The sequence below is a fragment of the Pseudogymnoascus destructans genome, assembly GCF_001641265.1.
Source record: "Pseudogymnoascus destructans isolate 20631-21 unplaced genomic scaffold scaffold_9, whole genome shotgun sequence".
Lineage (NCBI taxonomy): Eukaryota > Fungi > Ascomycota > Leotiomycetes > Thelebolales > Thelebolaceae > Pseudogymnoascus > Pseudogymnoascus destructans.
This window is the reverse complement of record NW_020167528.1, coordinates 904,201-932,138: the sequence shown is the minus strand read 5'-3', so window position 1 is coordinate 932,138 and position 27,938 is coordinate 904,201. Positions and strand designations below refer to the sequence as shown.

General features: G+C 49.9%; 8 protein-coding genes across 8 annotated transcripts; 2 read left to right on the top strand and 6 right to left on the bottom strand.

Moving 5' to 3' along the window:
- Positions 1-74: 74 nt before the first annotated feature.
- On the bottom strand, positions 75-884 carry RPB4 (RNA polymerase B). The gene is made up of 2 exons (XM_024467989.1): positions 520-884; positions 75-411 (listed from the first exon to the last, which is right to left on the bottom strand). Exons 1-2 carry the CDS (start codon positions 711-713, stop codon positions 156-158), a joined length of 450 nt encoding a protein of 149 aa, XP_024324583.1. The 5' UTR covers positions 714-884; the 3' UTR covers positions 75-155.
- A 129-nt stretch (positions 885-1,013) lies between these two features.
- On the top strand, positions 1,014-2,023 carry VC83_04355 (uncharacterized protein). The gene is made up of 3 exons (XM_024467988.1): positions 1,014-1,173; positions 1,247-1,369; positions 1,463-2,023. Coding segments are annotated over exons 1-3 (453 nt in total). The 5' UTR covers positions 1,014-1,171; the 3' UTR covers positions 1,791-2,023.
- On the bottom strand, positions 1,996-2,825 carry RHB1_2 (GTP-binding protein; the record flags this gene model as incomplete). Its single annotated transcript, XM_024467987.1, has 4 exons — positions 2,693-2,825; positions 2,495-2,634; positions 2,296-2,424; positions 1,996-2,235 (listed from the first exon to the last, which is right to left on the bottom strand). The coding sequence occupies exons 1-4, from the start codon at positions 2,745-2,747 to the stop codon at positions 1,996-1,998; spliced, it is 564 nt and encodes a 187-aa protein (XP_024324581.1). The 5' UTR covers positions 2,748-2,825.
- A 10,540-nt stretch (positions 2,826-13,365) lies between these two features.
- On the bottom strand, positions 13,366-14,822 carry VC83_04353 (uncharacterized protein). Its single transcript, XM_024467986.1, has 2 exons — positions 14,277-14,822; positions 13,366-14,224 (listed from the first exon to the last, which is right to left on the bottom strand). Exons 1-2 carry the CDS (start codon positions 14,565-14,567, stop codon positions 13,625-13,627), a joined length of 891 nt encoding a protein of 296 aa, XP_024324578.1. The 5' UTR covers positions 14,568-14,822; the 3' UTR covers positions 13,366-13,624.
- Positions 14,823-16,687, top strand: VC83_04352 (uncharacterized protein). Its single transcript, XM_024467985.1, has 3 exons — positions 14,823-15,170; positions 15,240-15,519; positions 15,569-16,687. Exons 1-3 carry the CDS (start codon positions 14,960-14,962, stop codon positions 16,140-16,142), a joined length of 1,065 nt encoding a protein of 354 aa, XP_024324579.1. The 5' UTR covers positions 14,823-14,959; the 3' UTR covers positions 16,143-16,687.
- A 278-nt stretch (positions 16,688-16,965) lies between these two features.
- Positions 16,966-17,940, bottom strand: TMA22_2 (Translation machinery-associated protein 22; the record flags this gene model as incomplete). Its single annotated transcript, XM_024467984.1, has 4 exons — positions 17,834-17,940; positions 17,760-17,779; positions 17,526-17,613; positions 16,966-17,393 (listed from the first exon to the last, which is right to left on the bottom strand). The coding sequence occupies exons 1-4, from the start codon at positions 17,892-17,894 to the stop codon at positions 16,966-16,968; spliced, it is 597 nt and encodes a 198-aa protein (XP_024324576.1). The 5' UTR covers positions 17,895-17,940.
- A 498-nt stretch (positions 17,941-18,438) lies between these two features.
- On the bottom strand, positions 18,439-21,909 carry VC83_04350 (uncharacterized protein). The gene is made up of 5 exons (XM_024467983.1): positions 21,418-21,909; positions 20,860-21,286; positions 20,199-20,766; positions 19,018-20,143; positions 18,439-18,944 (listed from the first exon to the last, which is right to left on the bottom strand). Exons 1-4 carry the CDS (start codon positions 21,534-21,536, stop codon positions 19,044-19,046), a joined length of 2,214 nt encoding a protein of 737 aa, XP_024324577.1. The 5' UTR covers positions 21,537-21,909; the 3' UTR covers positions 18,439-18,944; positions 19,018-19,043.
- Positions 21,910-22,225: 316 nt separating this feature from the next.
- Positions 22,226-25,917, bottom strand: VC83_04349 (uncharacterized protein). Its single transcript, XM_024467982.1, has 3 exons — positions 24,968-25,917; positions 23,443-23,827; positions 22,226-23,316 (listed from the first exon to the last, which is right to left on the bottom strand). The coding sequence occupies exons 1-3, from the start codon at positions 25,841-25,843 to the stop codon at positions 22,643-22,645; spliced, it is 1,935 nt and encodes a 644-aa protein (XP_024324365.1). The 5' UTR covers positions 25,844-25,917; the 3' UTR covers positions 22,226-22,642.
- Between the last annotated feature and the right edge of the window lie 2,021 nt (positions 25,918-27,938).

The following is a 27,938-nucleotide window of genomic DNA, read 5'->3' as shown; positions in this document are numbered from 1 at the left end:
CCTCCCATGCATTCATTACCTACCCCCAAGAAAACTCCAGCATTAACCCACACCCCCATCGCTTGCACCTCTCCCCCAACCATCTCACCCCCCCCCCAACCTTCACTCCCACATCCCCTCTCCGCACACTTAAAGACAGACGACGTACAGGGCATCTACCCATCGTACCCCCTGTGCTTATTAATCTCATTCAACAACTCCTGCAAATCGTCATCGCTGATCTTGTCCGCCAAGCTGGGCACCAGCGTCTTCGCCTCCTCGGCCAGCTCGCAGCACAGACTCCCCAGCTGGGCGCGCTCGAACTTGGCGAGTTCGGGGTGCGCGGAGAGGAGGCGCTCGACGGCTTCGACGTTCTCTTTGCGCTTGAAGCGGGCGAAGTGGTCGAGGTATTCGAGGGTCTTGTTGAGCATCCTGTTTGGCACCTGTATTAGCCCCTGTTCCCTGTTCTTCTATCCCCTTCCCTCTCCATGTCTTGCTCAATGGGGGGTTGGAACTGTGGGTGCTGGGGGGAGGACGCACTCGCTATCATTGACACGCTTGGAATCCTTATCCATCTTGCGCTTCGCGACGAGGGCATTGATGACCAGCGCCGCTTCAGAGTGCGTCAGCGCGTCCACGTCCTGGAACTCCCCGAGCTTGAGCTCCGCGCCGGCTTCTTCGTCGCCCTGGGGAGGTGCGCGCTTGCGCATCGTTTGCGCGGCGTTGGTGGACATGGTGGGCGGGGTAGGGGTTCGTTTGGTCGGGGTGGATTGGGAGGTTGTGTTGGGGACCAGGTGAATAGTTCTTCCGTGGATGGTCTGTTGTAGTTGCTAAAGAGGGAAGAGGGGGAGTGAGGCGAAGTGGAAGCGGTGGGGAGGTGGGAGGCGTGTGGTAGAAGCAAGCGGGCGGTTGTTTCTTTATCTCGTTGTAGTGAGAGGCTGGTAGATTTAATTCCTGCAGACGGGATCCGAAATCTGGGGTATACGCGGTGGGTGGTCCCTCTATCGCCAAACGACGAGTAGCTCCCACGCCATGCGCCGATTGAGTAGGAGCACTCTATGAATGCACGAAACTAACGACATTCTAGTGATCGGATATTATATTTGTTGGAAAAGCTCGTAATAGCTATTGCGGGAGTTGAATCGTACGTTGGGAGCGTGAACGGGCTGGAGGAGTCGCTCAAACCGCTGCTATGTAAGACCCCCCTTCCCCTACCACCCATGGACAGCAGGATATCGTGGAAGTGCAATGCTTACGAGTGGGATAGGGTCGTCTTTGCCCTTTTTATTGTCAATAAGGCTGGTAGTCTGATCTACCAGCGCGATTTCGCGGAGGGGCTGTCGAAGCTCAGCACGAACGAATACATTATCCTCGCCGGCACGTTTCACAGGTACGCCTCGTCTTCCTCCCCTCAACGGTGTCGCTCCTATTCAATTCCTGGAATCTTCACAGTATATATTCCAGTAAGCTAATACCCACGCAGTGTCCACGCCCTCACCACCCGCCTACACCCCCTACAACACAACGCCCCCCGCGGCTCATTACTCGACCGTCCAGAGCCGCCCTCAGGCATCGAAGTCCTTGAGACGGAGAACTTCCGGCTACAGTGCTTTGAGACGCTGACAGGGACCAAGTTTCTGATATTCACGGAGCCGACGCAGCAGAATGTGGATTCGATCCTCAAGAAGACCTACGAGTTGTACGCGGACTACGTTATGAAGAACCCGTTTTACCAGGTCGATAACCCGGTTAGGTGCGAGGTGTTTGATCGGAAGCTGGTGGGGTATGTGAGGCCGTTGAATCATAAGTAGGGGGGTGGTGGGGTGGGAAAAGGGGTGATGATTGTTGGGGATTTTGGCGTTGAGGGCTCCTTTCAAGTCGGAAAAGGCCACACTCATGGAGGGCTCTGAGGCAGATATATAACTCCGGTGAACCCTCCAACCTATCTAATAGGACGGCCATGCCTCAATTGCCACGGTGTATGTACCAACCAACACATAATCATTCCTCGGGTCTCTACATAGCCAAGCACTTATTCCCCCCCGTCGGCTCATTTGGATTCTGTGACTTCTCGATCTGTGCAATCATCAACTCAAATGCCTTGGTGACATTCTCATTGAACTGCGCGCTAGCTTCCGTCCACGCACACGAGTATTTCTCTGCCAGCTGTTTCGCATCTTCTGCAGTGACCTGGCGCTGCTCGGGTCGCAAATCGCTCTTGTTGCCGACAATGACGACCGGTACCCAATCAGTTCCCTAATACAAATGTTAGAATGTCCGCGCTCTCTGTATGTGGCATGCTGGTAGGGACCATACCAAGTGGTTCAGAATCTTGTCACGGATGACCTGTACCATCTCGAACGACTGCATCGAAGCAACCGAATACACTAGGATATACCCATGGATCCCAATGAAGTGCTTGGAATTAAGTATACTGTATTCATCCTGGAGCAACAGTTAGAAAATATAATTCAAAAACACAATGATATCGCGTGAAACGGAGATGCTTGCTCACCTGACCAGCTGTGTCGATGATATCTGTTGCGAATTCCTGGCCCTTGTACTTGATAACTTTGCTGAAAGTATTTTCAATCGTGGGATAGTAGCTCTCCACGAAATGTCCGTCGACGAACTGGACCGTCAGGGAAGATTTGCCTGTAATGTCATCATTAGCACATGTGAGGTTTGTAAGGGAATCAACATGGCAAATAACCAACTGATCGCGAGCCCACAATGGCAATCTTCCGTTGCTTTGGTGGAGGCGCCATTTTTGATGTCCTACGTATTGATACGTAATGCTTCGTTCCTGTATATGGTTCCTTAATGAAGGTTTGTTGATGTTCTGCTTCCTCGATCGAATAATCGAATAGTAATCGTCGTGACCAAAGTTTCGCTTCGCTCAAGGTTTCGCAATATTAGGCTATAAGTACCACTACATAGTAATTTGTATGTAAAGGTACATACATAAATCATTGTAAGAAATTATCACTTCATCACTCCCATGCTCACTCCCACACTCACTCCAACGCTCACTCCCGCTCTCGCTCTCGCACTCACTCTTAGCAGCTTCTAGGTCCCGAATTGGGTCCCGATTCTCTAGAGGAATTAGGTTGCCAGCTCGAAGAAGAGCTTTTACCCTCTTTTTCCGGAGGCGCTCTTGTCATACTGACATTCGTTGCACTCAGTTTGCTATCAAACTCAAGAGCAAACTTAGAAATCTCCTCCTCAAACCTACAAGTCACTATACATATTTTGGCTTGTCACACCAACAACAAGAGCAATACTAAGCTCGGCACCCTAGTTTTCGTCACCCCCCCGTTCTCGTCACCCCACCTCGACGCATCTGTCTAGAACACGACTCTTCCTACTCAACAACAACATGTCTCAAAACGCTACCCGAGAGTTTGCCATACAATCAGCTATCAAGGATTTCGAATCTGGTGTTATTCTACCCAATCAGCTGCTGCAAAGGCGTATAATATCCCACGGACGACCCTCGCCTCGAGACTCAAAGGCTCTACAAACACACGCGTTGGCCATGAACAACAGCAGAGACTGATGCCAGGGCAAGAGGAATTTCTTGCCGATTGGATCCTCGAGGAAGACTCACGTGGATATCCTCCATCTCATGCACGAGCGCGAGAAATGGCCGCCCGCATTCTGCATATGAACAGCGAGACGGAGCCACTTGTAAGGACGCAGGGCACCGTATCACGAGAAGTGGCATATGGGAGTGCGAGTCGGATATGAGTCGGTGCAATCCTATAGGTCTACTACGAAGGATACAAAAAAGATGAAGGTGTAACCCTGTATGACTGTTCCCTTAAAATACCCGAAACCGCTCCGACTCAGCTAGCTCCCTGTTTGCCTAAGGCTTCCTTACGTTATGTGCCTAAGGCTGTCAGTCGCGACTGACCCGTAACGGCCCCGAGTCTCGATGACGCCACGTGACGGCCGTAACTACCCCGAGTAAGGAGGCATCCTTACACCACTTGGCAAGAAATAGGTGTCTAGCTTTCTACAACGGAATCCACGCGTTGCTTCTGTTATAGGCAGGAGAATTGAAGCTTCTCACATTGAGGGAACGAGTTCTGAGCAATTACGCACATTCTTCGACCACTTCCACCATATTCAAGAGCAGCGTCAAGTCCAGCCTCAGAATATTTGGAATATGGATGAGCAAGGTATTGCTCTTGGCCTTTGTACGAATACACAAGTCCTTGCAAGCTCTAAAAAGTCACGTACTTACGTGAAAGCTCCGCAGGATCGTGAGTGGGTCTCAATTATTGAGTCAATCTCAGCTATAGGTGTAATGGTGGGTGCACCAGATGTGAGAATCTAGCCACCCAAGGAAGGGATGAATTTACTAAGACAACACACTGTCTTAGAAAACAGAGCCAAAGGGTCGTAGCTTAGACTATTCCACAACGCAGCAATCAGGTGTGTGATGTAGTGAAGTGGTTCAGACAAGTTGCAACAAATGTTGAGTCTGGGAACTCAGGGGTAAGTCAGAGGTCAACACCTCACTGACTTTTCAGAAACAAGGAGTAACAAGATGAATGCTTGGAAGCTTGGAAAAGACGTGGAAGTATGTGATAGTCGATTTACTGTATTGTCTGCTTGCCCTTTCTTAAGGAAAGGGCAATCCTATTTATGCTAAAGGAGTGTAGTTCTCTCATTTTCCAAGACTTTCCATGACTTACCAGGCTTGGTAACTGTAGTCGACGTAAGAGAATCCCATAGAACCATCTCTTAGGTTCGTAGCCTATAGGAAGTAAAAGGAGGTCCAAGGTCAGAGTACCCCTATAGACAAATCATGTCATAGACAAATTATGTCATAACTTAACCAATCTTGTGGGTAACTAAAGAGCGATGACATGTAATGAATCATAGAGGTTCGTAGGAGCTTTTAGAGCTATCGTTCATGCTCCTAGGCCTCTAGTTGGTAGAGATATGTCATGTGGTAGTATGAGTGATGTCATGTAATGAATCATAGAGGGTTGTAGAGATATGCTATGTGGTAATATCGGCCCAGTAACTAAGGAGCGATGACCTGTAATGAATCATAGATGGTTGTAGCAATCGTTGAGTAGTATTGCTCTTGTTGTTGGTGTGATAAGCCAAAATATGTATAGTGACTTGTAGGTTTGAGGAGGAGATTTCCAAGTTTGCTCTTGAGTTTGATAGCAAACTGAGTGCAACGAATGTCAGTATGACATGATACCCCTCTTAAGGACGTTTGTTAGCTGTGTGCTTGCCCTTTAGCCAGGTGGCTTTCTTAGAAAGAAATTCTAGAATCAGCTTGGATGCATTTTTTAGATTTCTCTTAGGTTCCCAAGTGTTGTCACTTGTAGGATAGCCTTTCCACTTAACGAGGAAGTAGTCCTGACCTCTAAGTGTCTTTTTGTCAAGGATAGACTCTACTTCATATTCTGGTTGATCCAAAATCAGAACAGGAGGTGGAGGAGACTGAAGTGGTCTTAAGGAACTTTCTTGTGCCTTAGACAAGAGAGATGCATGGAAGACATTATGGATAGTCTAAGTAGGTGGTAATGCAAGCTCGAAAGCATTCTTGCCAATAGTCCTTGTGATCTTAAAGGGTCCAAGTCTTTTAGTATCAAGTTTGTCTGATGGTCTAGTAGTTGTGATATGTCTTCTAGACAAAAAGACTTGATCACCAACTTTGAATTGTGGTGCAACCACCCCCCTGTTAAAGGCCTGAGCCTGTTCGTCTTGTGCACGCTGTATTTGGACCTTGAGATAGTCCTGGAGGCCCTTAAGGTAGATGATTCTTTCAGTAGCAGAAGGGTTTTTGAGATTTTCAGGACAATTAAGTTCTGCCACTTCAAACCTAGGGTGATAACCATAGTTTGCATAGAAAGGTGTCTCTTTTGTGGTGTTAGAGACCGTGTTGTTGTAAGCAAATTCTGCAAGATGGAGAAGATCTGCCCAGTTGTCTTGAGCATAGTTTGTATAAATTCTTAGATATTGTTCAAGTACAGAGTTGACTCTCTCTGTCTGGCCATCTGTTTGAGGGTGATAAGCTGTAGAAAAGTGTTGTTCCATGTTTAAGAGTTTAGAGAACTCCTTAAAAAAGTTTGAAGTGAAAACTGCTCCCCTATCTGAGATCCAGTGTCCAGGAATTCCATGATATTTAAAGACCACCTTGAGGAATAGCCAGGCAAGTTCAGAAGCTGTGATAGTCTCATTGCAAGGCTCAAAGTGTGCCATTTTTGTGAGCCTTTCTACCACCACAAGGATAGAGTCATAAGGGGTAGCACCCCCTTTTGGGATAGAAGGAGGCAACTTGACTATAAAGTCAATGGATATGGAGTCCCATGGGCGTTCTGGTATAGGTAGAGGCTGCAAGAGGCCATAGGGCTTTTGCCGTGCAGGTTTGTTCAAGTTGCAAGTAGTGCAAGAAGATATATAGTCTTGAAGAGTAGTCCTTAGACTAGGCCAGTAGAACTTTCTTGTTAGAAGTTCATAAGTTTTTGCAAAGCCAAAGTGCCCTGCAGCTGGAGCATCATGGAACTGCTGTAGGAGGTGTAGCTGTAATCGTTTATCCCTTGGGACATAGATATAGCTCTTGAATAAGAGAAGTCCTTGCTGATTTTTTGAGAAATTTTGTAGTCCAACTTTCTCAAGAGAGGAGCCTTTCTTCTGGAGGTATTCCAAAGTTCTTTTGGCAAAGGGATCGTGGTTGTAAGCATCTTTGAATGCTTTAAGAAGTGTTGCTGAGGGTGTATAGTCTTTAAAGGTCTCTGGTTTCTGAGAAGAGGTAATGAGGGCAACTTGTTCTTGAGGGGATAAGTTTACCCCCAAGTCCTCTGTAGTACGAGGGTTGCTTAAAGATGCTGCTATAAGCTTTGTAGAGTCTAGCAGGGCCTTTGTATTGCTTGTTTTAGCAGAATCTTGGTAGTCATGTCTTCTTGAGAGGAGATCTGCTCTTTGATTCTTGGCCCCTGAGACATGTTTTATAACAAAGTCAAAACCTCCTAGTTGTTCAGACCACCTTGCTTGTCGTCGATTGAGCTGTTTAGTGGTTGTAAAGGTCAAGAGATTTGAATGGTCACTGTAAATAGTGATAGGATAGTTTGCCCCTTCAAGGTAGCATCTCCAATGCTTTAGAGAACATACTATGGCAAGCAGTTCCTTGTCTGTAATGGGATAGTTTTGTTCGGCTGCTGATAGCTTTCTTGAGTAAAATGCCACAGGCTGTAGCTCTTCTTGTTTGTCTTTTGGAGCTTGGTATAAGATTCCAGAAATGGCAAAATCTGAGGCATCTGTCTCAAGAGTGGCAGGTTTCAAGGGGTTAAAGTGTAGTAACATTTTCCCTTCTTTGAATTCTCCTTTAAGAGCATTGAAAGCATCTTGCTGTGTCTTATCCCAGTGATACAAAGTGTCCTTGTGAAGTAATTGAGTAAGGGGTAAAGCCAAGGATGTATATCTTGGTATAAACCTCCTGTAATAGTTGGCAAACCCAAGGAAAGACTGAACCTCTTTAATGCTGGAAGGAATAGGCCACGTTTGTACTGCTTTTGTCTTTTCAGGGTCCATCTGAATGCCTTCTGTTGAAATTCTATGTCCTAAGAAATCAACTTGAGACGTATGGAAAAGACATTTCTCAAGTTTGCAAAAGAGTTGTGCTTGAGATAGCTTCTCTAAGACTTGTCTAACATGTAGAACATGCTCTTGAGTGTCTAAAGAGTATATAAGAATGTCGTCTAAGTAGACAACAACAAAGATATCCAAGTAAGGTCTTAGAATATCATTCATGAGAGCTTGGAAAGAAGCAGGTGCATTGGCAAGCCCAAAAGGCATTACCTGGTATTCAAAATGACCATAGCGTGTTCTGAATGCTGTCTTCCACTCATCATCTTCCTTGATGCGTATCAGGTTATAAGCTCCCCTGAGATCTAACTTGGTAAAGATCTTTGCTGAAGAGAGCCTATCCATGAGCTCAGGGATAAGGGGTAAAGCATATCTGTTTTTAACAGTGACTGCATTAAGGCCCCTATAATCAACACAGAGATGCAAGGAGCCATCTTTCTTCTTGACAAAGAGAATAGGAGCTCCTGCTGGTGAGGAAGAAGGTCTGATAAAGCCAGAACTAAGGTTCTCATCTAGGTATTCTCTGAGAGTTTTCAGCTCTAATTCAGATAGAGAGTAGATAGGGCCGTAGGAAGGCATTGAGCCTTCTGCGAGTGGTATCTCATGGTCATAAGGCTGGTGCTTTGGCAGAATTGATGCCTTTGCCTTGTCAAAAAGATGTTGGTAGTCTTGGTATGCTAAAGGCAAAATGACCTCCTGAGATGATTTCTCCAAATCTGAAGTAGCTGCTATCTCCAGGACAGGTTGGAAAGGTTTAACCCATATCAGAGATGATATATCGTCCATAGTTTGGTCAAAATCCTTGATCTGGGACAAGTTTGAGTTTTGGACCTGAATAGGGGTAACTGAGGCTTGAAGGGTTTTTTCAGTATTGAGCTCAGGATTTGAGCTAAACCCAAGCGATAAATGCTTCCAATTGATAGTTGGATCATGCCTTTGAAGCCATGGAAGACCTAGGATAACTGGGTACTTCATTGGTATAACATCTAAAGAGATGGTGTCTGAAAATGTTGATTTTCCTAGGGGAATCTCAAGTTTGAGTACTGGGGTGTTACAGGTAATGGAACCTAAACTGATAGGAGTTCCATCAATGACTCGGAGCAACTCTGGAGTGCGTTTGGGAATTGTAGGTAACTGGTGTGTCAAGATGAGGTCTTGAGATATAAAGTTGCCTGTTGCCCCTGAGTCTATCATAGCCCTTGTAGATAACACCTGTTGTTTGAAATGGAGTTGAATAGGGATTAACAGGTGTGTGAAACTCTGAGAAAGCACCATCGACACATCTTTGTTGTCTAGGGGAGAAGTTATAGTCTCAGTTGAAGTTGTGCCTGCAAGGGGGTTTTCAAGTTTTTCAGGAATAGCAGCTGTGACTGTGTCTGAGGCTGCTATATGTTTTGAATCAGCACTCCCCCGTGCTGAATAGCACTCCTGAATTCTGTGTCCCCCTTTGCCACAGTATAAACAAAGGTTGTTGTCCATTCTGTGTTTTCTTTCTTGAGGAGTAAGTTTACCCCTTTTCAGTTTTTGAGGGCTTCTTGTAGGCTGAGGTGCTGGATTTGCTGTAAATCTCTTTATAAAGGCGTCTAAGTCCATAGGTTCAGGTGCTGAGTCCTTAGCAGTTGGTGTAGAGGTGTAATTGTTGAAATTTCTTGTTGGATGCCAGTCTTGGTTCTTCTCCTTTCTTCTTTCAAAAAGCCTATCATCAAGTCTGACAGCTTTCTCTATAAGTGTTTGAAGTGTTGTAGGGCGTTCTTCTTTGCTTAGTTCATCCTTAATAGAGCTCTTGAGCCCTTGGTAGTAAGTGAAGACTAAGGCTTCTTCATCAAGTCAAGTGAGAAGTGATTCTCCTAAATTCTGTTGTATACTGAGCAGCAGAGGTCTTTTGACATAGCTTCTGTAGCTCTCTTTCTGCTGTAGCAGTTTCGTTGATGTCTCCAAAGGTCTTGGTAAGTTCCTCTTGAAACTGGTCATAAGAGGTAATCAAAGGTGTAGTGGTATTTTGGTTGTTGCCACTAAGTCTTCTAAGATATGGCTCAAAGAAGTTGAATGCAGATCCAAGGTAGCTTGCAGCGAAATAGATCTTCTGAATGTCTGAGGTGAACTGATGAGACCTGAGGGTGAAGTAGATGTCCAGTTGCATAAGAAATCCCTTCAACTTCCTCCTGTCTCCATGGTATAAATCTGGTGTTTGCACTTTAGGAAGTGCACCGGGGGTACCCGACATAGCCAGAGGAGCTGTGGGAAGCTCTGTATGATGTGTCTGAGTTGAAGATTGTGTTGCTGAAGTGTTGGCTTGAAAGGTGTTTTCCAAATTCTCAAGTTTGTTTGCTATAGTTTGTATAAAGGCAAACAGTTGTTGCATCTGCTGTTCAGCAGTAGTTGTAGGAGCTTGGTCATCCTCCATTGTAGTATTAAAGTGCTGCTATAGAAATAGTTGAAGCTTGAAGCAGACAAGGTGTAATGGTGGGTGCACCAGATGTGAGAATCTAGCCACCCAAGGAAGGGATGATTTTACTAAGACAACACACTGTCTTAGGAAAAAGAGCCAAAGAGTTGTAGCTTAGACTATTCCACAACGCAGCAATCAGGTGTATGATATAGTGGAGTGGTTTAGACAAGTTGTAACAAATGTTGAGTCTGAGAACTTAGGGATAAGTCAGAGGTTAGCACCTCACTGACTTTTCAGAAACAAGGAGTAACAAGATCAATGCTTGGAAGCTTGGAAAAGACGTGGAAGTATGTGATAGTCAATTTACTGTATTGTCTGCCTGCCCTTTCTTAAGGAAAGGGCAATCCTATTTATGCTAAAGGAGTGTAGTTCTCTCATTTTCCAAGACTTTCCATGACTTACCAGGCTTGGTAACTGTAGTCGACGTAAGAGAATCCCATAGAACCATCTCTTAGGTTCGTAGCCTATAGGAAGTAAAAGGAGGTCCAAGGTCAGAGTTGTTACGATATCAAGTGCGCCTTGCAGCTCGAGTGGGGGTTCAGGGGTGTGGGGAGCTTTCCGGGGTTGGAGCAAAGTTTTCAGTTGTGGAGTGAATTCTCAGAACTGGTCTCGCTAAAGAGAATTCACTCCACAACAACATAGCTGTATATAGATCGAGCCACTGCTCGAGTACTCCTCTTCTCTTTCCTTTCTTCTCTAGATTGAGTTTAATTCATAATACCCAACTGGCGCCCTATGCCTTGGTGAACTGTGACAAGAGTACCCCTATAGACAAATTATGTCATAGACAAATTATGTCATAACTTAACCAATCTTGTGGGCAACTAAAGAGCAATGACGTGTAATGAATCATAGAGGTTCGTAGGAGCTTTTAGAGCTATCGTTCATGCTCCTAGGCCTCTAGTTGGTAGAGATATGTCATGTGGTAGTATGAGTGATGTCATGTAATGAATCATAGAGGGTTGTAGAGATATGCTATGTGGTAATATCGGCCCAGTAACTAAGGAGCGATGACCTGTAATGAATCATAGATGGTTGTAGCAATCGTTGAGTAGTATTGCTCTTGTTGTTGGTGTGATAAGCCAAAATATGTATAGTGACTTGTAGGTTTGAGGAGGAGATTTCCAAGTTTGCTCTTGAGTTTGATAGCAAACTGAGTGCAACAAATGTCAGTATGACAGAAGGCCCTAAGGAAGAGGCGCTTCCTAAGCACCAACCATGGGATCATGTGATACCTATTATAGAAGGAAAGAGTCTACCGTTCGGACTAATATATCAGATGTTAGTAGCAGAGCTAGACGTACTAAAGGAATACATTAATGAGAACCTTGCGAAAAGGTTCATTCGACCATCAACATCACTAGCAGGAAGTCTAATACTATTTGTGCTAAAGAAGGACAAGAAGCTAAGACTCTATGTAGACTATTAAGGAACGAATAATGTCACTATCAAAGATAGATATGCTTTATGTAATGGTGGGTGCACCAGATGCCATCATCCCAAGAGACCCGTCATATTTTTCTTAGCATCGTACATTTGACTTTATAACTAAATAACTTTTTTTTTAAACATGACACATTCGTATGAAGAAAGAAATATGATTCTTGCACTTCAAGTGCTTCAAACGAATCCACAATTACAACTTAGTCGCGTTGCTCGAATCTACAGAGTTCCTCGTACGACATTGAACGATTGAAGAGCCGGAATTGTCGCAAAGTATAATACTTTACCAAAGTCTCGAAAATTGACAATATTAGAAGAAGAAGTTGTCGTACGAGTTAGATTCGCGAGCATTTCCTCCTCGACGCAGTGCTGTTGAAGATATGGCAAATCGATTGCTCGCTGAACGTAACGGCGGACGCGTCGGAAAGAACTGGACCTCGAACTTCGTACGACGACAACCACAACTCTGTACGCGTTTCAATCGAAAGATCGACTATCAGCGAGTTCAATGCGAAGATCCTAACGCGTATAACGCATGGTTTCGACGTACGAAACATGATTGACAAATATGGGATTCATGAGGAGGACATTACAACTTTGACGAGACGGGATTTTTGATGGGCCAAATATCATCTGAGATGGTTGTAACAAATGCTGAACGAAAGAGCAGACCTCGTACGACACAGCAAGGCAACAGGGAATGGATTACAGTGATTCAACGCATTAGATCGTACGGATATGCGCTGCCGCCATTTATTATTGTTGCAGGGAAAAACCACCTTTCGTCTTGGTATGAAAACACTTCTTTGCCGCTGTTACGTCAAATGGCTGGACAACAAATGAGCGAGGGCTAGATTGGATTAAACATTTCGATCAACATACAAGGAGTCGTACAAAAGGCGTATATCGACTTTTGATTCTTGACGGGCACGAAAGCCATCATTCAGCTGATTTTATTATTTATTGCAAGGATCAAAACATTATTATCCTTTGCATGCCACCGCATTCGTCTCATAACCTTCAGCCGCTTGACGTTAGTTGTTTTCGACCATTAAAGCGTTCGTACGGAACTGAGATCGAGAAGTTAATGCGCGCATATTACACACATCTCGAAAGAAGATTTCTTCCCTGCCTTCCATACAGCGTTTCGTACGACAATGATTGAATCAAACATTCGAGCAGGATTTCGCGCTACAGGGCTTGTTCCGTACGATCCTAACTATGTGATTTCAAAGCTTGACGTTCGACTTCGTACGCCAACGCCTACGCCAACTCTACCTGTGATCTGGGAACCTAAAACTCCACGCAATGTACTTGAGACACAATCTCAATCAACATACCTTAAGGACCGGATTATACGACATCAGAATAGTTCGCCAACTTCGCTTTTACAAAGCATTGATCAGGTTGCAAAAGGTGCAGCAAGTGCAATACACGAATTGACGTTATTACGAGAAGAAAACACTGCACTTCGCAAAGCAAATGATTTGCTTAGTCGACGCCGTCATACAAAAAAACGTCGATTACAAGAAGGAGGAGCAATTACTGTCGAAGCTGTCCAAGACTCAGAGGCTCAAAGAGAGGCTAATATACAATTACAAGCTGATTTGCGAGAAAGTAGGGTTTGTACAAAGCAAACTAAGCCACAAAAACGTTGTTGTAGATGTTGCGGACAAACTGGTCACAACATGAACTTGTCCAAATATTGTAGATATATCTAATGATTCAAATGCCGAAGAGTTAGAATAATTTAATTAATTAATTGTCAAGATATTTTATAATTTTGTACGATGCCAAGAAAAATATGACGGGTCGCTTGGGATGACGAGTTGCTTGTGAACTACGTTAAATGTTTTATATATATTAACTTTTTAATAGTCGTTGGATTAATAGTAACTTTGAACTAAAGTCAAAATTACTAGATATGGTTAATTTACAAGAAAACCATAAGGGATTACAAAGTAGAACGAGGATACTATTATAGACTATACGGTAAAGGTGGAATAGCAACGAGATTAGGAACTACAAGGGATCAATCCACAGAGGTGATCAGAGCGCCTGGCCATCCATTCAGATGATATCAGTTCTAAAGTACATGCCGAACGCCACCTGCAATGCCCATGGAAATACCGGTCTACTCTATGCAGTATCCATCTTATCCGGGTCATCCTTCTTATCGTCCTTCTTATCTCCCGATCCGGATGCCTCGCCGTTATTATCCAGCAAAGGCTTCGACTCCTCATTCTCTTCTGATATCCCGGGCATAGCCTCGTTCTTTTGCGCCTCAGCCTCCCTCTGGCGCTTTTGCCTCGCCTCATCCTCCTCCATACTCATGCGCAGTGCGAGCGCGAGCTCAGGGTCTGCAGATGGGTCGAAGCCGAATTCGAAGCCCCCGGCGCCAGCTCCGCCTTCGCCGCCACCTCCTGCTCCACCACCGCCCGATCCATCGCCGTTGAGAATGGGGGAGGCGATGAGCTGGTCGCTCAACAGACCTGGTCCGGGTGGGATGATGGTCAGGTGGGATCCCTCTCCGCTCTTGACGTTCTCGTTGAAGGCCTGGAGCTTCTTGGTCACGTCATCATCAATGTCACCGAATGCAATGAAGTCGATCGATACGGCGTGCTTCTTCATCTTCTTGGCCAGCTTGACGAGGCTCTTCTCATCTTCTGCGATGGGGGAGCAGGTGAATACGATTATGCGCATGCGTTGTGTGTTGTTCTGGCGATGCTTGAGTGCAAGCTAGGACAGGTTAGATCGGAACGCCGATAGATACGAAAGGGGCAAAACCTACACCTGCTATTTGAAGGCCAGTTGCTAAATGTGATGTCCCAGAGATCTTGCTCTTTGTCCTGTGAAGCCCTTCCAAGATCTTTCCGTGGTCTGTCGTCAAAGTCACCAACACTTCTGGACCTTTGCCACCCATGCTCATCAGACCAACTGACGACTCCGGGTTGCCTTGTGTGACGGCTGAGAAGACCATAGAAACGGCATCGGCTTGCGCTTCGAATCGTGTGGGCGTATAATCTCCGTTTCGACTGCTCTCACTGTTATCCACCACCACCATCACTGCTTCGAGAACCATTCTGGCGGTTTGTTCCAGGCGAAAGTGAGATGAGCAGTATTAGGTATTTGAAAAGTAGTATCTTAATGTATTATGGCTTGTTGATATTATCTTGCGGATGTGTTATTGGAGAGAGCTTGGGTTGTTGGGGTTGTGAATAGAGCTGTCTGATGTTGCGGCTCCAGGGAAGGTGGATCACCCTTGTAGCTTACGAACTCGCTTGTGCCTTACGTCCCCCGTCACGATTACAAGCTCCGGGTGGTTTGTTTACCTCGCCTGTCTCGTACACTTCTGGACAGGACCCCAATAATCCACCAATCCACGATTGTTTACAGATTCTCAGTCGATTACGCGCCTTAATGCTCGAATATTTTGCTCACTGGGTTTAATTTAAGTCAACTACACACCAAAAGATGGCACCTACGCGCCAGCGAAAGCACGGGAAGTCAACGGAGTCCGAGTCTTCGGTCGATGCAATGGATTTCCCAGCGCCTCCCCAGACCATACCAACAAAGTCAAGCACACCAACAAGGACGCCGATAAGACGGAGCCCTATGAAGAAGGTCCCAAGAGGGCTCACTGCGAACCAGAAGCGAGCGCTGCTTGATAACCTTCAACTCGAGAGTAAGTTTCAAAAACACGGGTGATGAGATGAGCGCCTTTAGCTCCTGGACTTACTAACGAATACCCTAGTCACTGAGCGCGCCAGAAAGCTTAGGGCTCAGTACATGCTTCAAGCGCAAGGCCTTCGCACCAGAATCGAGATCAGAGTCAACCGCATTCCCACGGGACTCCGCAAGGCGAAAATGGGCGACCTCCTTCTCAAATACAACGAGGCGAAGAGCAATGCCATCTTACCAGGGATGACTGCGCGAGGTGGCAATATGGGATCGCCATCCAGAAATTTCCTCCAAGAGAACCAGAGAAATGCCCGCAACAGCCCCTCGCCCATGCGCCAACTGGAACGCCACAGGTAAACATGCTCTACCCTCTGTATTTAAGTAATTACTGACAATCTCCAGCGGCCACATGCTAGACAAAGAAAACGAGGACCTCTCCAACCCCAAGAGACGCGCCAAGGCCGCACCAGCACCCCGCGTCGCTTCTCGGACCAAACAAGCCGACCAAGTCCTCTCTCCCCGTTCTGCAAACTCCCGCAACGCGCCCCAGCCACGATCCCCCATCCGTCCCCCAACCAGCCTGGCGCGTCCGGCATCACCGGTCAAGCTACTGCCTCCCGGTGGAGGAGCAAGCTACCTGACAAACATGGTTGAGAAGGCGAAATCAAGCCGTGCGGCGGCGACCCGAGCTTCGAAGACAGGGACATCCGCTGTGGGCAGGCCGAAGAAGCCGGTGGCTGCTGCGGCGCCAGCGCCGAGAGCGCGTCGAGGCAGGCCGAGCAATAGCAGTGAATCGAGCGATGCGAGTGCGAGGACTACGATTGTCAGCCGGGCTCCTGCGGCGAAGAAGGAGCCGGCTAAGAGGACAGTTATGGGGGCTCTGAAGAGTATTGGAGCGAAGAAGACGGCTGCTGTGCCTGCTACGTCGAGACCGGCGCCGGCTGGGAGGGTTCTGAGGAATAGAGGGGCTGCGTAGTGGTGTTCGTTGAGGAGCTCTTCTACGGCTGGATATAACGAGCGTCGATTTGTTGGTGTTTTGTACAGAGTTGCAGTCTAACGACACTTACCAAAGTCGCCACGATGGTATTGATTCCCCACCTCTTTGAGATGGGCTGTAGTCTACCATCGACGGTGACTCGAGATGGGCATGACATTGATTCCCCACATTCGTGGGTTGCAGTCTGTCATCCGCGGATTCTCGCACTGATTATGCAAACAGTGACTGTCGAAGGCTTGGCAATTAGACGCGTAAGAGGGGGGTATATGGATGGAAAGGGATATATTGGATATTGGATAAGGGACTATGCGAATTTGTGTTTTTTTGACTGGGTTAGCGGCAGGCGTTTGGGACACAGAGTTAATGACCAAGGGAATTATGGCCAGAATTCAACGGATGAGAAACATAGGATCAGCGAAAATAAATTCATTCGCACCTCTCTAAAATTTCCCCTGGCACTACACACTCTACTAACTCTTAATAAAAGCGGAGAAGAGGGGGAGAAGAATGACTGTGAGGAAGAGGAAGATGAAAAAAAAGGGGTGGGAGGGGGAAAGGGGATAGAAACGGTGGGAAGGAGTGTAGCAGAATGGCAGCGAGAGAGGATAACCAAGACGGACAAAGGGGACGGAATAAATCAACAAGGCATGGTTCTTGGGACCTACAGTACATATCTGGCCTATTTAGTACATATCTTTCACCGCATCGCAGCCCCGTCCAAAACCGAAAGCTTAGATCCTGTAGCCAATCCATAAATTCATCCACCCCCTCTTCTATCTACCCCCCCCTGGTACCACCCCACCTACGGCCCGGGCGCCGCGCCCGCCCCCTTCTTCTTCTTATCCTCCACCAACTCAATATTATCCCCCGGCACCAAATCCCCATACTTCTCTAACAAAAAGTCCTCAATCTCCGTACTCACATCTCCCTGCACCACAATCTCCTCCCCCCCACTCGCCGTCTTCGTCACGCTACTCCCCGTCGCAAACTTCTTCCCGAAATCCTTGCTCACCTTCTTCAGCTCCAGCCCAAAGGCTTCGAGGCCGGATACTGCCGTTACGTATTTGCGCTTGTTGCGCTCGACGCGCTTGATGATGATGCGGGAGGCGGCGAGGGCGGAGGCGTGCTTTTGTTCCGCTTGGGCGGCTTTGGCGGCTTTTTTGGCGGAGTCCTTTGTGGCGCGCTTGAGGGCGTCGATGGAGAGGGTGGAGGTTGCGGCTTCGAGGGCGTCTGGGGGGGTGGAGGTTAGCTTGCGGACTTGGGCAGGGTAGGGTAGAGTAGGTTGAGAGCTGAAAGGCTGGGGGTATGTGGGAAGGCGGGGGGGGTGAGGGTAGGGAGGGGGTAGGGGGAGGAGGGACGTACCAGCGGAGTAAATCCTTTCGGACATATCGGGATGGTTCTCCTCAAGCCATTCCTGGCATTTCTTCGTCGTCCCACCGAACTCGCAGTACTGCACCCACCACACTTGTCAGCCTATCCTGTACACCTCTGCTCCGGCTATCTCGGGGTTATCCCGTCTCCCGTCTCAAGAGTCATGTCTCCGTCTCGGTGGTCGATGCTGCGAAATGCTGGGGGGTTGCTGGGGTGTGTCCATACCTCAGGTGGCAGCGTGCAGACTATCCATACGTTAGTTTACGGACACCAGACAAGGAAGGGAGCGAGGGACGTACCGCCACAATACACAATATGTCTAGCCTGTGGCCCAAGCAGTGCCGTTTCCCTATCTGCCATCGCGGGTTGCTGTGATGGCTCTCGTGGTGGTGGTGGAAATATGTTGTTGTTGTTTTCACTATGGAGGGGTTGTGGATGGAGGGGTAGTTGTGCTCGTGTGGCGCTTGGAAACCAGTTAGAAGGGACGCTGGTGCGTTTGGTGGGGTGGGGGGGCGGGGGGGGCGGGAGGGCGGTAAACTGCCGCACTAAGGTGTGTGGAGGCGAGGTTATGTCTTGGTTTATTACCACCCACGACAAGGGGCCCGGTTGGGGGTTTAGATTGCGAGGAAGAGAGGCTGGTCATCGGTTTGGCGGTTTATGAAAATTGTGTTACTCCTCTTGAAGATGCGTTCTGCAACCTTGGACGTGAAGGGTGGCATACACCGGTTCTCTCACTGACATGACAACCTTATCAAATGGCACACTCACCTGCAAGAGGAGATATTTCCATACACCTAATCTACAACTCTGCTACTCTGCTCCAGCTAGTAAGCTCATTGCCCCCCCCCGGCCCCCGCTTTCCCCACAGCTCAAAATCCCCATAAATCCCTCTCCCCGTCCTATAATCCTAGCCACTCTTCATCCCAGTAAATATCCCATGCTCAGCTGAATCCCGTTTCCCATATACCCGCCCAAGTGTAGAGAAACCCCCCTCCCAATCCTTTCGTTTTGTAGTAATACACACACCCCATCCAGCCGTGCCAGCAGACCCAATAAACGCCGTAAGACCGCGCACACCGGTCATCTCATCAGGGAACCAAGAGGGAATCTGGTATGTCCGGCTCCCTGCTTGTCTACATCCCTATCTCATCCCATTCGATCCATCTATCCAGCGCCTCTTCAATATAAATCCCCGCTCCCCAGCTGAGAACTTGCAAAGTGTGAACGGTGAGGATAGGCCCCTTACCCTCTACCGGGGGTATGCGCCCCCATGAAGAAGCCGTCGCCGAAGCCCGTCCCGGACGCGGGATCCATCTGCATCTCCAGCGCATTGGCATCATACACTCCCGGAAAGTACGGCGGGTTAGGGTCGACAGCGCTGCCCATCTGGACGTATTGGTCCCAAGCGGCCTAAATAACACCACAGTCAGCAATCCACCACCGATAAAAAACAAAACAGTCAGGGCTGTAGATTCAAACTCACCCAGTCCAAATTATCAGGCAAATCGGTCAAACTCGCACCCCCCCCAACCCCCCAATACTGACCCAACTCCCCCCCGCCACCCCCTCCATAGGCCCTCCATACCCCTCCCCCCACATCCCCGGACTCGACGCCACGAACGCCGGCGGCGCCGCCACCCCCCCACTCGACAGCATCCCCAGCGTCATCGCCGCCGAGTGCTCCGGGTGCATCTCCTCATCCACCTCCTGGTTCACCTCACTCTGCTGCGCCTTGAGCTTATCAACCATAATCCGCAGAACCTTGGCGCCCTTGTACGCTTCCATACTAGTCGCCTGGTCGCCCTCCCAGATCGCCAGCGCGGTTTCGAGGGATGATAACATGTCGGCGCGTTGCTCGGCGGTCCAGAAGGTGTAGGAGCCGCCACCGCGGTCGTGGTTGAGATCGAGGGAGACGATCATGGCGCCGAGGAGGAAATCGTGCTTTTGTAACGCAGTCAGCCGCCACATCACCTCGCTGATCCGGCCGCCTGGTTGCGCCTCATGGTGCAGCGTAGCTTGGATACGGAGGAGTGCCATAGCGGCATCTACGGACGCGCGGCGCGAGTACGCGTACCGCGGATTCGTGCGAGCGCGCGCGATGAAGCGGCGGTGGAGGACGCAGATGGTTTTCTGGTGGAGGACTTCGATGTAGAAGCGCTGGAGGATGAGCGAGGAGGGGTCTAGAGCCGAGACTTCGAGGGGTCGGAAGCGGAGGTGTGGTTCCATGGTCATGCGCGCAGAGCGGATGCGGACGTCCCATTTCATGGTTGTGTCGTAGGAGGCTTGGGGGCCGGAGATGGATTGTGTTTCTTCGATTATGGCTCCTAGCAAGAGGACGAGGCGGCCCTTGGCGAGGATGGAGGACATGGGGGTTGCTTCAGTGGGGGGGCGGGAAGGGGGGAGAGAGGTGGAAGTGGTGCTGAATTCGTCGTCGAAGATGTTGCGCGGGAGTTGGGTGTCGCAGTCGCAGGACTTGATAATGTTGGGGAGGGTAAGTTGTGCGGAGAAGATGATGTCAATTTGGCGGACTATGAGCCACACACGGCGCCGCATCTCGGCTTCGTAGGGGGAGACGCTGGTGAATTGTGAGGCGTCGCGGTGGTAGCCCACTGAGGGAGTTTGTTAGTTTATTTTTCTGTAGGGAGAGGGGGGAGGGAGGGGTACTTCTCATCGCAACCTGGACGACTGTGCCCACAACGAGATACAGCCCGAAATCGACATCAAGTCTACTACTGTACTCCGCATGTACATATAGAACAAGCGTCTCGACCGTATACACGTTCGGCCTTGTATAATCACACGTCGCCAGCGACTGGACCGTTCTTCCCCGATACTGCGCCGCGAGCTCATTCGTCCGCCCCTTCCACTCCGGCGGCTCATCCCCAACCTTACTATAACTCAGCATTGCCAGCGTCAGCGTCGCGTAGAGCAGACCCACCCACGCCAAACTCTGGCTCTTCGGGTCCGCGAAAAACGCCTCGAGCCGCTCATAGAACGTCTTGTGGTGCAGCATTTGCACGAACGGATCGAGCGAGTTGAAGAAGCGCGCAACGAGTTTCTCGACCTTTGCGCGAGGCGGCAGGCCCGCGCGCAGCTCTATCTCCGTCGCGGGTGCCAGCCCTTGGAATAGGAAATCCGGCATCTGGCTCGCGGCGCTCGTTTCATTGACTTTTTTGTACTGGTTATCGAGCTCGCGTTTATGGTTGGTGAAGTAATTGCGAACTTCCGCGATCTAGTAACTGTCAGCTCTATTTCATTCGACAGTAACCAGCGCGCCCTGCCGCAGAGCAAGAGCGCTGATAATAGGGGGGGAAAGAGGACTCACATCAGATAACACAAGGTGCCAATGCGAATCTCCAATATACATCGTCTTCTCCGTCTCCGCATCAACTTTTAACACCCCAAACGAATTTGCCACTGCATCCACATCACTCTCTCCCCCTTCGTCCCCCTCTCCGTACTCTTCCTCTTCCTTAATCTTCTCCATTTCCCCATCATCCACCGCCGTACTCGTACTGGTACTCCCGCTCCTCTCCGCCGCCACCGCTGCTGTCGGTCCTGGTGCAGTCGAGCCGTTCGTCATCAAGGACAGAACGAGCCCTTCGAGCCGGTCGATGCGATTCTGCATATCGTCGGGTGAAGAGCCGAGGGGAGCGGCTTTGCGACGCGGGCCTGGGGCCGCGTAGGCGCAACCGGCGGCGTCACCGCGGCGGATGCAGTTCTCACATGGGATTGAGCGGCTGCATTTTAGTCTGTTGGTGGGCGGATTAGTCTGTGCCGAAAATACCGTGGAAGTGGGGTGGGAGGGAGAGGGAAGGGGAGTGAGGAATGAGGAATGAGGGGTCAAAGAGGGGCCTGAGACAGCGGGGAGGGAAAAACGCACTTCTTATGCCTACACGGCGCACATGACAATGGGACCCTATTCCTCTTCCTCACCACGCGATACTGCGTATCCGGAGAATTCCCCGTAGACGACCCCGTCGAAGGGGGCGCCGGCGACATCTTCTGTTTGTGTGGTGACTTTCCCGTTCCGGTTGTAGATAGATATGCGCACAGGTGGCGAAGCCTGTAACCTCCGTACAGTGAATGCGCTTTCTCTTTCTCGATCTCAAGAATTCGCGCGACAAATGCTGCTGCTGTGGGAGGTGCGGGCCCAAGGCAGAGATGCGCTACGTTTCCTCTCCACTCTCTTATCGTGCGTCGCAGGGTCCAATACGTAACTTATGCGCCCGTCCTTCGATGCTGTACTGCTCAAGCCTATAACCTCGTAAACGTCGTAAACAGGATGGAAGATGCGAATATCGAGACGTAAGAGTAGTGAGAGAAAGAAAGATCGAAATCCCACTCTCCTCCAACAACACAGCCGTCGTCAACGTTTTAGCTCAGCACCTAACTTACACATCACCCACCACCCACCAGCCCACTCAGCCCACTCAGCCCACTCAGCCCACCCAACCCGTCAGATCCCACTGTTTGCGCCAGGGCCCCAACGTCTTAGCGTGTCATCCACTGTGCCTGGCTTTGTCAGCAGGATCCCGATCCCCCAAACAGCCGCCTGGCCTCATGGTCAAGCGGTAAGGTATAGATGCAAAACGCACTCTGCGGGGAGGGTGTTTCGAATTGCCTAGACCTCTTTGAGGCGTCTTGAGGTGGGGGGCGGATGGGGATGGTTTTGTATGGGGGGATGGGATGGGTTCTTTATCACTTTTCCGGAGAACGGGGAATTTCATCCGATAACAGCTTCGCACATCTGATCACATTTAACGTCCCGGCAATAGATAACAACGTTGGTATAAAGACAAGGAAGGTGGTATCATTGCGCGCGGCTCTCGTCTCCTACGCTCTGTCTCCGTCGTTGGGTAATAGCAGCGCGGTATACTTCGATAACAAAAAATGACCGAGGGGGTATCCGTCCATCCACTCATTCCGTACAACTCGCCGTCCATAAAACCAATTACCTCCCACCATTCGTCGTTTCATCCTCTCATTACCCCCACCCACCATCCATCCCACCAGTCGCAGACGTCGTCGAGGGGGATGGCATCATCACCGTTAGGCAATAGAGCTCAAGTAGACCAAGCTAAACCACCCCCTTCGTTAGCACGTCCTCACATATGCTCAATAACATCCGCCCTAATAGCCTGAGAAAAGTGCGGGTCCGCACCTCCAAAGTCGCTGGTCTCCACTCCCTCCACAATCCTCTTCCCCCCATTCGCCACCGACCCCTCCCCCACACTATCCGCCATCGCCATCTGGGATGCCACGTTCGCGGGACCAGGCAGGAAGATGACCTTGCTATTCGCGCTCTTGGCCATGGCTTGCATAGCCTCCAGGTATCTGATCTGCATTGCGGGGGCGGAGGACAGGATGTCAGCAGCCTGGCGCATGAGTTTCGCGGACTCGACTTCCGCGCGCGCAGCAATGACCTTCGACTCTCCAATACGCTTCGACTGCGCGGCCATCGACAGCGAATCCTGCAGCTCGTTGGAGAAAATCATATCCTTAATCAACATACTCTCGACCTTGACGCCCCAGCCGGCGGCGACATCCTCGATGATCTCGCCGATGGACTGGGCGATCTCTTCGCGGCGCTCGATGACGTCCTGGAGGACGCGGGCGCCGACGACGTGGCGGAGGGTGGTTTGGGTGCGCTCGATGAGGGCTTGGCGGACGTTGGAGATGCCGAAGGCCGCTTTGTGGGGGGAGGTGATGTGGTAGTAGATTACGGAGGTGAGGTGGAGGGTTACGTTGTCTTTGGTCATGCAGACTTGTTTGGGGACCTCTGTGGGGGTAGGGTTAATAAGTCTGTATCCAAGAATCCTAGCATTGTAGGGTGGGAATCTGAAATCCCTTTGTTTGAAGGGAGGAGGGAGGAGGGAGGAGGGAGGAGGAAGGGGGAGAGACGTACCGACAATCTGAATCTTAACATCCACCTGAATCAACCTCTCACTCAACGGATTAATCTTCACCAACCCCGGATCAACCGCGCGATAAAACCTCCCAAACTTCGTCACCAACCCCACATTCCCCTGCGACACCGGCTTATACGGGTTCGGGCAGATAATACAGCACGGAATCGCGCCGAACGTGCCAATGCAGTTCCCGAGCGTGTTGATCATCGACCCGTACCACCCGTGCGTGCCCTGCTCGCTCTCGCCGACCAGGTTCTGCGCATAGCTCGGTTGCAGGTCTTCGCGGCGGGGAGGCTCGACGTTGATCAGCCGGCCCTCGCTGCGGGCGCCGCCGATGTTGGCGGGGCGTTGGTAGCCGCTGTCGGTGCCGTTTTGGGAGGGCTTGGCGATGGAGGTGGGGGGGGGAGGGGGGCGAGGGGGGCGGCGGAGGAGGTGGTGTTGTCGGACATGTTTGTGGTGGTTGGATTCATCAAAGCGTGGGGGTGGGGAATGAGATGCAGGAGGGTGAATTGGATGTGAAGTCGTTGATAACGCGAGTTTGTGAGATGAAACGACGGGGTATATAAAAGTCTCGATGAGGAGATGTATGTGATATGAGACGATACCTAGTGTTTGGGGGTGGGGGGGGTTGGGGGGGGGTTGGGGGGGGTTGGGGGGGGAACTGGCGATTTAGTGGTTAGTGGTTGCTGTTGGTGTTGTGGTAGGTCAGTGACGGAGCCTAAGCAGCCAAGAAAGTGATATGGTGGTGTGGAGGGATAGGTGGGGAGCCTTGTGTGGTACTCGTACTGGTCTGGTGTTTTGTGGTAAGTTAGAGTGTTTGTACGTACGTATGGTACTGGTCTGGTGTTTTGTGGTCAGAGTGTTTGTACGTACGTTACTCCATAGAGAACCCTCGTAGAGACGCCTCATTCAACGCTCCCTCGGAGATATAGCTCACCTCTCACCGTCCTCCTACAGTACAACATCCCCCTTCCGCTGCTGCGCCACCATCACCCACCACCCAACATCCTGACCTACCCATCACAAACGCCGTACCGCAGCACAGCCTGTCTATCGGAACTGGAGATGCTGGGCTGGGCTGCCGTGAGAGATGTTCACTGCGGTGGGTTGATCGGGTTATAAGCCACTGCACGGCTGAGAGGGTGGGTTTGTCGTAAGGCTGTCCCGAAGATGGAGGAGAGGGTTGTAGGGCTGTCCCGAAGATGGAGGAGAGGGTTAAAAGGCTGTCCCGAAGATGAAGGAGAGGGTGTTGTAAGGCTGTATATATATATATTTCCCAAGGCTCTGTAGCTCTTTTTATACCGCATTATATATGGCAGATACATCTCTTTCACCTTCTACCCCCTCTTTCACCCACAACTCCCCCTCCTCCCCCTCTCCCTCACCCATAACTCTTAAACCCAACCTTCTTCTCCCCCCCTCCCCCCCTTCCCCCCCCAAGCACCTCTCCCATCGCCTCCCCCAACTCCCCCACCGCCTCCCCCGTAATCTGATAATGCACCACCACCCTCCCCCTCCCACCTTAACCCCCCTCCTCCCCGCCGCTTGCACCCACTCCTCCTCCCCCACCCCCGCCGCCTCCAGATCGAGCCACACCATATTCGTCTCTACCTCTCTCTCCAGCTTCCCCCCCTTGCTTTCCCACATCTCTCCTACTCTCTTCGCCATCTCCTGACCCCTCTTCAACTTCCCCCCTAGGAAGGTTTCTTCAACCCCAATCCGCGCAGCTGCTGCCACGACACCGCTCTGGCGGAGGCCGCCGCCGATACTCTTGCGTACCCAGCGGGCGCGCCTAACCACCTCCTTACTGCCCACAAGCACACTCCCGATCGGCGCCCCAAGCCCCTTACTAAAACACAAACTCACCGTATCAAAACACCTCGTATACTCCTCCAACCCCCCCGCACCCGCCACAACAGCCTCCCACAATCTCGCACCATCAAGGTGCATCAATATCCCCTCCCCCCTCGCCCATTCCGCTATCCGTTTCGTCTCCTCCAGTGGCATTATGGAACCCCCCAAGGTGTTTTCCAAGGAGATCACCCGCGTGGGACACGCATGCACATCATCCGACAACACAACCTTCCTCTGCACATCCTCCAGCGTCAAGTACCTCCCATTCCCCGCCACAACCCCCTGCACAAGCGCACCGCTTAAACTCGCCACACCCCCCGCCTCCCACTCCAGTATATGCGCGCGATCGTCGCACAACACCGCGTGCGGCGGCTGGGTCAGGAGAGCGCGCAGGGCGAGCTGGTTACCCATTGTGCCGGAGAGGACGAGGAGAGCGGATTCGTGGCCGGTGAGGGAGGCGAGGCGGGTCTCGAGGGAGATGGTGGAGGGGTCCTCACAGAAGACGTCGTCGAGGAGGGTTGCGCTGCCGATGGCGTGCAGCATGGAGGCGGTGGGGCTGGTGACGACGTCGGAGCGGAAGTCGGTGGAGGAGGGGTAGGGGGAGGTCCAGGTTGTTGGGGGGGGGGAGGGGTAGAGGTGAGGAGGGGGGTGGTTGTTGAGAGGGGTCGTGTGAGCGCCCTGTCTGCGGCTGTTGCTGGGAGGCGTTGGTTACTTCAATTGTGTCTGATGTCTGAAAGTAGTAAGGGTGGGTAAGGAGCTTACCACCAAGCCGTCTACATATCTGCTGCCGCGCAATGGCGCGCGTGAGCCGTTGTGGTCGCGAGAGCATTTCGCGGAATTGTTGGCGTTGGTGGTTGAGGGAGGAGGGGCGACAAGGTGAGGCTGGCAGGGGGGTGGTGGTGCGTTTTGGTTTGGCGGCGGCGGGCGGGTTTGGACATTTTTTTCAGGTACGGAAGGGGGGGTAAGATAAGGTTAATTATAAAAGAATCCAAGGTGGTAAAAAGGCGGGTTTTAACTTTGTTTTGCTTTTGGGAGTTTGTTCAGTCGCTGAACTCCATCGCTCCTTACTCTCCTTACTTAGATGCCATGCGTTGCCAACTCATACAGGACCTTCCTGACCTTCCTTGCCTTCCTCATCGCTGGCCATGCTCTTCTCATGCTGCCGGTGCATGCCACCTCAGACATCGTCCAGTTTCGCCGACATCTACTTCATCCTCTCTACTCTCCTCAAAATGGGACAGTTGCACATGAACCCCATCCCAATCCAATCCAATCCAATCCAATCCCTAGTCGTCGTGTTAAAGTATCTCTCTTCCCATTTTCGGTTTCTACCCGCCTCCAACATTCTGATACCCCTTCGTGCAGGGATGCATGGATTCTCCAATGACATTACTCGTTATTTTATCTATATACACTCGCTAGAATTGTTGCATCGCGTTGATTTCTGTATCGGGACGATTTGAGCACTGTGCTGTACAGTCACCGACCACCCACTGCTATTAACCGAATCGCAAAACCACCCGCGAAGCCACCGAACGTAGATAATTGATTTGCTCGTAACATATGCAATTTTAGAGTGATAGATGTAAAAAGGGATCCATTGTAATTAGAATAATAGTATATAGTATAAAAATGAGTATTCTAGTATTTTGTATGCTACCCGTCTGCTTAAATGCACGCCTCAATTCTACTCGGCAACTCTCATACAATTTATCAAACAATGACTTGTCTAATGTGTCCTATGCTGCTTGCAAACATGATTCTAGATGCTACCTTGCATGTTCTAAGTTTGATTTATCCTTTGCAATTTCAGGGAACATCTCACACACCTAGGTTTTTAAGTGCTACTAAATGTGCTCAATGAGGTTGAGGTTAGGAGTAGGGCGGCTACCTATAGAGTGTAGTAATCAGATGCTCCTCAAGTAAATCTGTAACCTTGCCCGTAGTATAGATAGGAGCATTATCTTGCATAAATGAGTAGCTAGAGTCAAGAGGCTTAAAAATAGGGATGAGTTCTGCTTCTAGAACCTCAAGGTATGAGTTTGTAGTATATCTAAACTTCTTTGACTTAAAGTCACGGTCTATGAGGTATAAATTGCTCTAGCCTTCCACGTATGCCTAAACCCAAAGGATACATACCAAGAAGTGAAGGATGCTTGTAATGTTGCTTGCTCAACATCAACTATAAAGAGGATACTACAAGAAGCAGGCATAGGCAATTAGCGTGCAAAGCGTCGTCCTTTCTACTGCTAATACATGCAGCTAAACGGCTTGCATGGTGTTTAGTATGGAGGAATTAGACGGCAGAGGATTGGGGTCAAGTTGTGTGGAGTGAGTGCTCTGTTAAGCAGAGGCGGGGTAATAGGAGCGAGTGGTGTTTCCGCACACCTGCTTAGAAGTGGCAGCGGGAGATGATCCAAACCTACAGTACAAAGAAGAACACGAAGATCATGGTTTAGGGGGGCTTTTAGGGGCGGAGTATAAGGCGTTGCTCTGCTTCTATGTATGACTTTCCCCGTGGTGTACGGGGTAGGCTCTTGCCTTCTGTGCGTATTAGGTCAACTGCAATTGTATATCGTATAGTGCTTCGGTCAAGGTTTAGGTCGTGTGCAATCTTAGTAGGTGTTGCACCCTCTAA

What these genes read in the sequence shown, in the direction of transcription:
- VC83_04355 (XM_024467988.1), top strand. An exon ending in CTCGCCGGCACGTTTCACAG is followed by an intron (nt 1,370 to 1,462) that starts GTACGCCTCGTC and finishes ATACCCACGCAG; the next exon opens with TGTCCACGCCCTCACCACCC.
- VC83_04350 (XM_024467983.1), bottom strand. Translation starts at nt 21,536, where the DNA reads ATGTCGCCGGCGCCCCCTTCGACGGGGTCGTCTACGGGGAATTCTCCG. An exon ending in GCGCCGTGTAGGCATAAGAA is followed by an intron (nt 21,287 to 21,417) that starts GTGCGTTTTTCC and finishes GCCCACCAACAG; the next exon opens with ACTAAAATGCAGCCGCTCAA. An exon ending in CGTCCAGGTTGCGATGAGAA is followed by an intron (nt 20,144 to 20,198) that starts GTACCCCTCCCT and finishes AAACTCCCTCAG; the next exon opens with TGGGCTACCACCGCGACGCC.
- VC83_04353 (XM_024467986.1), bottom strand. Translation starts at nt 14,567, where the DNA reads ATGGTTCTCGAAGCAGTGATGGTGGTGGTGGATAACAGTGAGAGCAGT. An exon ending in CTGGCCTTCAAATAGCAGGT is followed by an intron (nt 14,225 to 14,276) that starts GTAGGTTTTGCC and finishes AACCTGTCCTAG; the next exon opens with CTTGCACTCAAGCATCGCCA.
- RPB4 (XM_024467989.1), bottom strand. Translation starts at nt 713, where the DNA reads ATGTCCACCAACGCCGCGCAAACGATGCGCAAGCGCGCACCTCCCCAG. An exon ending in AAGCGTGTCAATGATAGCGA is followed by an intron (nt 412 to 519) that starts GTGCGTCCTCCC and finishes GGTGCCAAACAG; the next exon opens with GATGCTCAACAAGACCCTCG.
- VC83_04349 (XM_024467982.1), bottom strand. Translation starts at nt 25,843, where the DNA reads ATGCTGCACGCCATCGGCAGCGCAACCCTCCTCGACGACGTCTTCTGT. An exon ending in CGGGGAGGAGGGGGGTTAAG is followed by an intron (nt 23,828 to 24,967) that starts GTGGGAGGGGGA and finishes TCCATCGCCAAG; the next exon opens with CCCTCCCAAAACGGCACCGA. An exon ending in TGTTAAGATTCAGATTGTCG is followed by an intron (nt 23,317 to 23,442) that starts GTACGTCTCTCC and finishes CTACCCCCACAG; the next exon opens with AGGTCCCCAAACAAGTCTGC.
- VC83_04352 (XM_024467985.1), top strand. Translation starts at nt 14,960, where the DNA reads ATGGCACCTACGCGCCAGCGAAAGCACGGGAAGTCAACGGAGTCCGAG. An exon ending in TGATAACCTTCAACTCGAGA is followed by an intron (nt 15,171 to 15,239) that starts GTAAGTTTCAAA and finishes CGAATACCCTAG; the next exon opens with TCACTGAGCGCGCCAGAAAG. An exon ending in CGCCAACTGGAACGCCACAG is followed by an intron (nt 15,520 to 15,568) that starts GTAAACATGCTC and finishes GACAATCTCCAG; the next exon opens with CGGCCACATGCTAGACAAAG.